Source organism: Mustela erminea, chromosome 2, assembly GCF_009829155.1.
Source record: "Mustela erminea isolate mMusErm1 chromosome 2, mMusErm1.Pri, whole genome shotgun sequence".
Classification (NCBI taxonomy): Eukaryota; Metazoa; Chordata; class Mammalia; order Carnivora; family Mustelidae; genus Mustela; species Mustela erminea.
Window position 1 is genome coordinate 156,812,276 of NC_045615.1, and position 12,095 is coordinate 156,824,370.

Here is a 12,095-nt window from a genome sequence, read left to right on the forward strand (position 1 = left end):
CTTCCAAAACTGTACTGTTTTACCTCTCAAAATCTCTGAAATAATGTAACAGTATTGAGAATGGCCTGTTCTGTGAAGGTTTGAAAGAACTTGTCCATGAAACTGGAACAGGGATTGAGACAGAAACCAGTGGGACAGTTTTCCATTTCTCTTGCTATAGATTTATTTTGACATTTTTCAGTCCATCCTCACTACTTATTAATTCAGTGCTTGTGAATTCACCTGTTTCCAACATTTATCTGTAACCCCCAAGTCAATTCTCATGGCACTTTAGGGGTTGCCTGCAGACTTGGGCACGCTCAGAACAGTGGAGAATTCGGGTTGCTTGACACCCATATTCCCAGTTGGGAGGGAACACGACAAGGCTCTGCCTTCCTGTTTTAGCTCTCGTACTGTAAATAAGCATCCTTTCTGCAGTCTAGTGCCACGTTTTCCACATTTTTGTGTTTTTTTGTTGGTGAGTTAGCTGTTTGAAATGGCCCCCAAGCATAGTGCTAGGGTGTTGGGAGAAAATAATGTATTAGATGTATTAGTTCAACATTAATAAATCAATAATATATATTAAATAAGGGGTCTTTAAAAAGAAACACACATAGCACAAGGTTAGGTCTTGATCTGTTGATGACAGAAATGTGACCAGAAACTTGCAAGGAACTAATCCTGGATTCCACTAGGGCTGATAAGTCAGTATTCAGAAATTCAGTGAATTTATAACTATTGTGACTAATGAGCATCAACTGCACCATTTTGGGGTCAGATTTTATAATACACATTTTTTAAATAAAGTCTCCTTTATCAGCATTTTCTCATTTAGGTATTGAGTTTGAAATAATAATATTATTATTTGATCATTAAAAACATAAAGTGTGTAATTATGCTTCCTTTTCTCCTTGTATTTGCATGTTCTCCTTTATTTAATTAGCCTTGGAAAGATCCTATTTAATGTCTTGGTCTTCTCCAAGGCAAAGTTCCTGGATTTATTTATTAATTCTACTAGGTTTCTACTTTTAATTTTATTAGTTCTCTTAGGTTTGTTTAACTGTTTTTTTGTTGTTGTTGTTGTTATAAACATAATTGTTTAGTGGACATCCATGAATTTGATACCCAACACAAGAACGAAAACATTCCCAGTCATTTGTATTATGATTGTAAATTTCCATTATTGTTCGTGCTTTCTGTTCAGCTGTTTTTATTTCAGTTGTTTAGGTTGACTTCTTAGTTTTTGGTACTATTTCTTCTCTTTCTTTTTTTTAAATTTAATTTTATTTTTTTAAATTTTTTATAAACATATAATATATCTTTATCCCCAGGGGTACAGGTCTGTGAATCGCCAGGTTTACACACTTCACAGCACTCACCACAGCACATACCCTCCCCAATGTCCATAACCCCACCCCCTTCTCTCAACCCCCCTCCCCCCAGCAACCCTCAGTTTGTTTTGTGAGATTAAGAGTCACTTATGGTTTGTCTCCCTCCCAATCCCATCTTGTTTCATTTATTCTTCTCCTACCCACTTAAGCCCCCATGTTGCATCACCACTTCCTCATATCAGGGAAGATTATATGACAGTTGTCTTTCTCTGATTGACTTATTTCTCTAAGCATGATACCCTCTAGTTCCATGCATGTTGTAGCAAATGGCAAGATTTCATTTCTTTTGATGGCTGCATAGTATTCCATTGTGTATATATACCACATCTTCTTTATCCATTCATCTGTTGATGTACTATTTCTTTTTTAATAACGTTGTTAACCAGAATGGTTTCAGTTGAACTATCATTTCTTTCATACACTGTATTCTACTGTTTATTTATTTATTCATTAAAAAAGTTTTAATTCCCGTATAGTTAACATAGTGTTATGTTAGTTTCAGGTGTTCAATGTACTGATACAACAATGCTGTGCATTGCTCAGTGCTCATCATGATAAGTGCATCCTTTTTACTGTTTATTTTTCATATTGGTTTAATTCTCTTATCATTAGAGTGTTTCTCCTAATGCTTTTAGGAATGGTGTATGGATTATATGCCTTTGAATTGTGTGTCCTGGAAAGTCTCTTAAACACTCATCAGTGCTTATATCATTCCATGTGATGCTTCATAATATCACACCCAATTCAAGAAGCACATAATCTTTATAATAGATGTCAATTTTTAATACCAAATGTAAAAATTAATAGGGCTTATCAGCCTGTTATATCACTCAGTCAACATCATTCAATTTTATGTTGTAGGGTTCTCTTTTCTTTGACTTCAAGACACTATTATACCAACATTCTGGGGTTATATAATAATTGTTATAGTACAAAACTTAAAAATGATTTCTATGTGTCAGCCACTAATTCTAAGCATTTCACTTTTATTCAAGAAATATTTTTATAGTACTTAAGCTGGGCCAGGCTCTTTTTTTAGTTCCTAATAATTATTAACACATTTTGTTCCCACAACCTTAGGAAGTATTACTTTAACCCCATGTTATAGATGAGGAAAATCGAGGCATCAAGAGACAAAGCAGCTTGCCTAGGTCACAAAGGTGGGAAGTAGCAAAGTCAAGAAGTCAGGAAGTCTGACTTCAGAGCCAAAGCTGTCAACCACTGCACTCATTTATTTTTCCAGTGATGATGGCAAAGGTGTGTCTAGAAGATGATAGTGGTGGGAGAAGCTTTTCATCTACTTGGTGTATCTGTATTCTCACAATTTCTTTCATCAATTTTCTTCCCGTCTTCTGCTACCCTTTAAAAATTGATATTCCCAATTGATCTGTTCTTGGCCTTTTCCTTTTTAATTTTACACATATACTCTGAGATGAATGGCCTTCGGTTTCAGGAGTAGAATTCAGGGGTTCATCACGTTCGTGCATCACAAGTGCCTTCTTTAATAACCCCTCACCCTCCTAGCCCATTCTCCACCGATCTCCCCTCCATCAACCCTCAAAATGAAGTTTGTTTTATGGTTGGCCTCTTTCCCCCCTTCCCCCGTCGATCTGTTTCATTTCTTAAATTCCATACATGAGTGAAATCATGTGGTACTTCTCTTTCTCTGACTGACTAATTTCTTTTAGCATAACACCCTCTAGCTCCATCCGTGTCGTTACAAATGCCAAGATTTCATTCCTTCGATGGCTGAGTGATATTCCGTTGCATATATACCACCTCGTCTTTAGCCATTCATCAGTCAGTGGACACTGGGCTGCTTCCACAGTTTGGCTGTAGTAAATAATGCTACTGTGAATGTTGGGGTGCATGAGCCCCTCTGAGTTAGTATTTTTGTATTCTTTGGGTAAATATATAGAAGTCCACTTGCTGGATGGTGGGTGGTGCTATTTCTAACTTTCTGAAGAAGCTCCACACTGTTTTGCAGAGTAAGCCCCATCCATCATTTCTTAACTACAGTTTCTCAGTAACCCCCAAATATCCTATATGCCATTTCCTCAAATACATCATATAATCTCACTTCCAGGATTTTCTTACATATAAAGATGAATAATTTTGGAATGTTCTTCTTCATTAGTTTCCAAGTAACTTTTATTTGTCCTTCAGGACTAAACTGTGTAACATCTTCACTCCGACCTCCAGCCACCCTGGATTGCCAATCTTTTTTCTTCTGAAGCATCACATATGCATGTCTCCTACAACTTCTGTTATACTGCATTACAATCGTTAATTATTTTATTCTCCAATTAGATTGTGAGTTTCTTAAGTGTAGCGATTAACTTTTTCACACACGTAATTATTTGTGTATGTGCATATCAGTAAATATGTTAAATATGTAAGCATAATAGTAATATTATAGCCATATATGTGGTAAATGGCGGAGAAAAAATGTTTTCCACACTGGAATCCTAAAACAGTAACAACAATAGCAGGACAATAAAACTCTGCATTATATCTTGTGGGGCTAACCATGGAAACATACTATAGTCTGTCTCCCCTTCAGTTCCTTAAGAGATGAGAAAGGAGCTTGTGACCCTTGAGTGAGGTCAGATAGAGAAGCCTTCTTTATTAGAGCGAGTCACTAGATACATGATGTTTTTGGTCTCTCAGTTTGCCAAAGATAAAGCGATAGAAGATGTCAAGTTTTTCTCTGGTTTTCTGGTAATAACAATAAAAATAAACAAGTTCAGAATGAAGTCATCAAACACCAAACTCTTTTCGATGTTTCGTAGAGCCAGCTTATGAACTATACCTGCTCCAAACAGTTGAGCCTCTCCAGCAAAATCAGTCCGTGCTGTGCACAGCCGGCGCCGTTCCGAGGGGAGTGCGTGATCAGCTCAGAAAACGAGCAGAAGCCTCATCTTGCATCCTTGCCACTCGGCAGATTTACAGAAGACCGATCTGTGTGTGAACAATTCTCCTACGAGCCAGATGATTTCCTGCAAGAGTAATACAGATTTTTGTAAAATCTTCACAATGGAATACTGTATTTATGAATTTGGGGGGAGGGTTGTTGACTTGAATGATGACAGAGGAGCCCATAATATGAATGGTGACTCAGATTGTTCAAGAGGAGATGCTTGGTGGGGTTGAAGGTGGCAGCTGCTTATATGGCCTCAGCCACTGGTTAGCATATGGGGATGCAGGCTTGGGCTGGCTGGGTCTACTGCATTTTTATTTTATTTTATTTTAAAATTTAAATTCAATTAATTAACATATAAATATACTTTTAGTTTCAGAGGTAGAGGTCAGTGATTCATCCGTTTTATATAATACCCAGTGCTCATCACATCACGTGTCCTCCTTAATGTCCCTCACCCAACTAACCCATCCCCCCACGCCCCTCCCCTCCAGCAACCCTCAGTTTGTTTCCTATGATTAAGAGTCTCTTATGGTTTGTCTCCCTTTCTGATTTCATCTTAAAGAATATTTTTCTCTCCCTTCTCCTATGATCCTCTGTTTTTTTTCTTAAATTCCACATAAGAATGAGATCATATGATAATTGTTTTTCTCTGATTGACTTATTTCGCTTAGAAAAATACCTGCTAGTTCCATCCATGTTGTTGCAAATGGAAAGTAGTATTCGATTGTGTGTGTGTGTGTCTGTGTCTGTGTCTGTGTATCACATATATATCCATTCATCTGTTGATGGACAGCTGGGCTCTTTCCACAGTTTGGCTATTGTGGACATTGATGCTGTAAACGTTGGGGTGCATGTGCCCCTTCAGGTCACTATGTTTTTATGCTTGGAGTAAATACTTAGTAGTGCAATTGCTGGGTCGTAAGGTCTACTGCATTTTTTTTTTCCTATTTTGTAAATATATGTTTTTATTTAGGCATAGAAAAACACTAGAAATAAGTATACCACGATACTACTACTAATTATCTCTACATGGTGATTTTATGGATGATTTCTATTTTTTAATTTTTATTTATTATTTTTTAAAATTTATTTATTTTCTTTTAAAAAAATTTTTTTAATTTATTTATTTTCAGCATAACAGTATCATTATTTTTTCACCACACCCAGTGCTCCATGCAATCCGTGCCCTCTATAATACCCACCACCTGGTACCCCCAACCTCCCACCCCCCGCCACTTCAAACCCCTCAGATTGTTTATCAGAGTCCATAGTCTCTCATGGTTCACCTCCCCTTCCAATTTACCCCAACCCCTTTCTCTCTAACTCCCCATGTCCTCCATGCTTTTTGTTATGCTCCACAAATAAGTGAAACCATATGATAATTGACTCTCTCTGCTTGACTTATTTCACTCAGCATAATCTCTTCCAGTCCCGTCCATGTTGCTACAAAAGTTGGGTATTCGTCCTTTCTGATGGAGGCATAACACTCCATAGTGTATATGGACCACATCTTCCTTATCCATTCATCCGTTGAAGGGCATCTTGGTTCTTTCCACAGTTTGGCGACCGTGGCCATTGCTGCTATAAACATTGGGGTACAGATGGTCCTTCTTTTCACGACATCTGTATCTTTGGGGTAAATACCCAGGAGTGCAATGGCAGGGTCATAGGGAAGTTCTATTTTTAATTTCTTGAGGAATCTCCACACTGTTCTCCAAAGAGGCTGCACCAACTTGCATTCCCACCAACAGTATAAGAGGGTTCCCCTTTCTCCACATCCTCTCCAACACATGTTGTTTCCTGTCTTGCTAATTTTGGCCGTTCTAACTGGTGTAAGGTGATATCTCAACGTGGTTTTAATTTGAATCTCCATGATGGCTAGTGATGAAAAAATTTATTTATTTTCTTCAGCATAACAGTATTCATTGTTTTTGCACCACACACAGTGCTCCATGCAATCCGTGCCCTCCCTAATACCCCCACCTGGTTCCCCCAACCTCCCAGCCCCCACCCCTTCAAAACCCTCAGATTGTTTTTCAGAGTCCATAGTCTCTCATGGTTCACCTCCCCTTCCAATTTCCCTCAACTCCCTTCTCCTCTCCATCTCCCCTTGTCCTCCATGCTATTTGCTATCTCCACAAATAAGTGAAACCGTATGATAACTGACTCTCTCTGCTTGACTTATTTCACTGCATTTTTTCAAAAAGATTTTATTTATTTATTTGAGAGAGAGACAGTAAGAGAGAACATGAAAGGGGAGGTCAGAGGGCAAAGCAGACCCCTTAGAGCTGGGAGCCCAATGTGGGACTCGATCCCAGGATTCCAGGATCATGACCTGAGTTGAAGGTAGTTGCTTAACCAACTGAGCCACCCAGGTGCCCAGGTCTACTGCATTTTTGAAAGAAGCTGGAAGCCGCTTGATTTTTAAGTGTTGACAACTAATACAGAATTTTTAAAAACACAGAGAGGATCAAGTGTTTACAAACTTTGCTCCAAGGTATTCATCCCTCAGGAGGGCTTCAGATTGGTAGACCTGGTGAGCGCTTCTATTCTAATTAATTTAATACCTATTACTAAAGCGTGGTGTAGCACTTAGAGATTAGATTGATGGAATATTAACATCTCAGGTGTCCATTCCAAAATGCATATTAACTTGTGCAAGACAAACTGATTTCAATATGCAATATTAAACCAATATTGCTGTGTGATTGAAGTATTTCCAAAGTCACCTTGTGAAGCCTTATTTGGAGCAATTAAACTCCAGCAAAGCAAAAGAATTTGAGTTTTCTCCAAAGCTCTTTGTAGAATAACCTGGACTATATTCTGAAATTACATTTGATATGGCTTATGAAAGTAAATGTCACTGCCTGAACCCACTCATTCCTCAACTTACATTTGGTACTGGAAAAGTTGATAGGCACAACTTCTGGGTGGAAATCACATTAAGCTATTAGTTGGGAGACCAGAGTTCGAAAGACGAGCTTTGTCATGCATAAACTTTGGAATGTAGGTCAAGCCACTTAATTTCCTTAGGCTCTTGTGTTCCAGCTACTTACTGAGGGGTTGGATAAGATCACTTGGAAGGTGCCTCCTGCTACTCTGTGATTCCTTTGTAAACACTCGAGGGTCCAAATTCTCTTTCTTATGACCCAGAAGAATGTGTACATTATACTTGAACCACTCAAGCTTCAAAGTTTAGCTGGAAAAGAGGGGAAGATGATGATTTAAGACCTAGCTAGCACTTTTTGTCAAAAAAATTCCAATACTTATAAAATCTAGCCTCCAAGGTGATTGAGAAAAATGTGCTCTCATCCAAACACTGGAAATTAATTTCTCATAAAAGTAAGTTAGTGACCCCGAACTAGAAACTATCAGCTAATCAGATTGTCTTAGTTTCAAGTTCTGAATCTGACCCCACTCCTGTGTGACTTTGGAAAAATCAAGTAATTTTATTGATTCTATTTCCTTATCTCAAAATGTAGTCAATTAAACCTCCCTGCCATCCTCCCCAAATTTCCAAATGTCTAAAAATCAGTGAAAATATTGAATAAATTTCATAGTTGTAAGTGGGTTCTGAAAGAAAATTCATGACTTCTGAATTTTACTGTTAACTTTCTAATATGTTTCATATGGATGGGTACAGGTTTCTTTATGAATATTCAAGAAGACACTCAGAATTGGCAGTTCCTGTGATTTTAAGAGTGGATACGGTCTATCAAAATTTATTGGCAAACTGCTGTAAATTAGAAAATCCTCTGGAATGCTATAGCCGTGGGGTAAATGCCTTTTTATTTTTTAACTTGTTACTCATAAGTGATTACCAACATAGGAAAAATTCCAGAGATGTTGGTAGAGCCATATTTTATATAAAATGATTGTGCATCTTCTTGCTAATCACCAATGCTGCACAACAAATATGATTTTCATCTAAACTGAAGACCACATCATCACACTGTAGCAGCTTTCTATGTGAGTCACTGTCTTACAGATTGTATGTTTCATGAAACCTTCTCTGTGCAATCTTCTCTTTTAATAAGAGTGTCCACTGGACAGAAGCAAATACCAGGCAAGCACAGCATATTAGGGTATGAGAAGGTTGACTATTTCCACTCAGCAGTCTTGGAAACTGACCCAGCTTCAGGCCAGAAGTCATACTGTTCACGGGCAACAGCTGTTTGTGCATGTGACATGGAAAAAGCAGGTGACCTTATGTCCCTGACCCGATGATCACTTATCCATGAATTACCAGGAACCAGGTGGTTCTGGCTTCTTGGAAGGCTTACACATTTACAGAGGGTGAGGTAGTGGTACAGGTAGAGCCCAGTCCTGTCTTGGCTCAAGCACGTACATCTATCACCTTTCTGTTCCCAGAAAGAAGGGTCAGTGAAGGTAATTTGTTCCCCTGTGGGTGCACCCATTCTCAGCATCCCCACTGGACCCCCACAATAATCATCATGATAATAGCACCTTACAGGAGCATGGATGTTTTGAGTTCACAAAGCAACTTTACAACCAGTGTCCTATTTGATTGTCACACCAGCACAGTAACATAGGCCATGCCAGAATTATTAACTGCATCTTATAGGTGAGAGTATTCAGTTAAGGTTTAAAATACTTGCCCAACTTCACACAGACAGTAAGGACAAGGCTAAGGGCTAAATCTAGGCATACAGTTTGCAAATCTGGTAAAATTTTCACTGTAACAAACACTGCTCAGTAAGATCAAGTACACTGGGTCAGATTAGTTAAGATGATAACCTCTCTTCCTACTGAAAAACCAAGCCTGAAAGGTCACTTGTAGTTTCCCACTGGAATTTTATGTACACAGTTGAAGAACTCTTTGAACTAGTAGTTAGCTCTGAGAATTCCATTTGCTTTGCTTCAATGTGTATTTGTGGAGTACTTTACTATATTAAAGGCTGCTACATATTTTTATTAAACCGTGACTTCTTAAAACATATCTATATTTCTATGCCAATATCTTATCTATGTATTTGTGCTGCTTATGTAAAAAGGCTGTATTATTAAAAATAACCAACACACTCTGACCAATCAAACTTAGATCTATAAACTACCTTTAAAGATCTCTTTGGCTTGATGAATGATTTGCCTTATGCTTATAAAGTACAACATATCAACCCATAAATGAGTTTATATCACCAGAAACTAAGTATCAGTCTTGTTGTACCACTTTTTTTCTCCACAAAATCCATGGTCATTCCTGTTTTACCAGAACATGTTTTTCAAGATTTGCAAGCTCACTAAATAAATAAAGCTCTGGGTTTAGGAAAACGGTTATATTACTATCAGGGCTTTGCAATCTTACCTCAAGATATATTGTCACAGTGATAACATTGATTATCTTTATTTTCCAGCAAGAGATGTTCCAAAGAGTGGTTCGTGAAAGCCATGAGCGTGTAAAACATCACTGTGATTTGCATGAGAAATTGGGAGAGGCTGACTTCCATGACAGGTAGGCTTCCAATTGTCCAGATTCATACTTGTTAGCGAGTTTGTGTTAACTCCTGATGCTGAGAGCTGCTAAGAGTGTACATCCAACCTTGAAATCTCAGAAGGCAAGGGAAAAAACAGAATTAACTTAGCTATCTTTGTCTTGATAATACAGATGTCCACATGGCCTTAGGTGTTTCTACATGGCTTTCCAGGCCAGTTTCCCAATTCTGGCCAATGTTCAGAAGCTAGTGAACCAAGCAGACCCTGGCTGCCTTCCTGCAGTCTCTTCGGGAGCTTCTCCCTCCCCCTGAATATTTAGTTTGGAGCTTTGCCTGCAGTTGTTGGGTCCCTTTGTCAGAGTCAAGTTAGGTCATATAGTTAATTAATTAATTAATTAATTATTTTTACCAGGGACGGTAGAGATGAATAGATAGCTGTGTGCTAGAGAGAACACATCAACCTCTTATGTGCAGGGAGACTGGTATTTCAAAGATCACTATATGAAAAACCAAAAGTCAATTTTTAGGCTCTTTAGTGTCTTACTGTCTATTTAGAAGTAGAGTGTTGAAAAATTCAGTTTGATATAGTGTCCCATAAATTCAGCTTGAAATGGATGTCCAGTTTTTTTTTTTTTTTTTTTTTTCCAGCATAACAGTATTCATTATTTTTGCACCATGCAAATCCGTGCCCTCTATAATACCCACCACCTGGTACCCCAACCTCCCACCCCCCGTCCCTTCAAATGGTGGATGTCCAGTTTTAAGACTCTACTTACATCACATTTGCTACTGCCCCATTAACCAAAGTAAGTCATATGCCCAAGCTGAATCAAGGGGTAGAGAAATAGACTCAATCTCTTCATTGGAGGATTTGCAAAATATTTAATATGGATATCACACCATGTGATTTGACTTGACTAATAAAATGTGAAAACTTTGGGGGCAGAAGCTTTAACAACCAATGCATGCTTTCCTATTTTCTCTTCTCCTTTGGACACAACAGTTGGATACATTTGAGATGGCAGCTGATCTATCTGTCTTGGTTCCAGATAAACAGAACCATCACGCCAAATTGCACTGGGCATATGGATTGAACAAGAAATAAGCCATTGTGTTTTGAAGCCATGCAACAAAGTTGCATTTTTTGTTATTGTTACAAAATCTCATCTATCTGAACTAACACAAAAATTGTGCAGGAAATTAAAGTGATATTTTAAAACAATAAATAAATTACTTAATTAATTAAAAAATTAAATTACTGTCCAGAATAATGGATCCAGAAATTTTTTTTTTCAGAAAGAATATTTGGCTTATTATTTCTATATTGTGTTCATTTGCTAATGTCCAGTTTAAGGAGTAGATCGTGGTTCTCAAAATTTAGGGTATATCAAAATTACTTGGGGGACTCGTTAAAACACAGCTTCATCCCCAGAGTTTCTCATTACCTAAGTCTGAGATGAAGCCTGAAAATTTGCATTTCTAACAAGTACCCAAGGCTGCTGATAATTGCTGGTCCATGAGTCACATACTAGACCCGCTGGATTAGGTTGCCTGCTTATTAGATGTTACAGCTAAGTTCTTTCCCCAACTCCATTATAATATAAAAGCAATGATTGATTCTAACATTTTTGTCTTCAAATCCAGTAGTCTTTCTCCTTAAAATCTCCCTCGTATCCCTCTATTCCCACCACCACTCTCCTAGTTGAGACTATCACTGTCTCTTGCCTGGACTTCTGGAATGGTCTTCAACTTCTTCTTACGCCACGTTGCTTCTTGCTCACCTTCATTCTTTCTTTATATGGCAACCATAATTATCCTAAAAATAAAGCAAATCTAATTCTCTAACTAAGCTTTCTTTCTCTTTCTGTCTCTGATCCCCAATACCCTACCCCCCGCTAAAAAAAACTCCACGAAACAAAACAACAATCACATGCAATGGCTTCCCCTCCCAATTTCACTCCCCTTCACCTGCTTATTTTTGTTATTGTTAGCTCTCAGCCCACATGCCATTTCCTTTAGGAGGTGTGCCTGACCTCCCAGGGATAGGATCAGATGCCATTCTCTGTGCACCTACAGCGCTCTGAATTCCTGTCACTACATTAAGTATACCTGCTATCTCACTCATTAGGGTGTGAGCCCCATGATATTGGGGCCTGTTTGCTGATTGTTGCTGTCCCCCTATTCCTACACTTGTAGACAACAGAAGCTGTAATGGCCGGTGTATACATTTATTTCAGAAGCTGTTTACTAAGTCTGATTTTGTTAGCTCTTAGAGTGTAGCTCTTATAGTTTCCTTGCTAAGCGCCCACCACCCCACCCCACAGAGGATCAGCGTGGAGTAGTGTGTGA

General features: G+C 38.3%; 1 protein-coding gene across 4 annotated transcripts in view; it reads left to right on the top strand.

Annotated features, from left to right (window-relative positions):
- Nucleotides 1–12,095, top strand: part of LOC116584072 (alpha-fetoprotein-like) — a 45,548-nt gene that overhangs the window by 16,061 nt on the left and 17,392 nt on the right. For all 4 annotated transcript variants that reach the window (XM_032332045.1, XM_032332042.1, XM_032332043.1 and 1 more), the window contains 3 exons: nucleotides 4,163–4,377; nucleotides 7,937–8,069; nucleotides 9,669–9,766. In XM_032332045.1, the coding sequence (XP_032187936.1) occupies nucleotides 4,163–4,377; nucleotides 7,937–8,069; nucleotides 9,669–9,766 (446 nt within the window). The remainder of the gene's footprint in view (nucleotides 1–4,162; nucleotides 4,378–7,936; nucleotides 8,070–9,668; nucleotides 9,767–12,095) is intronic.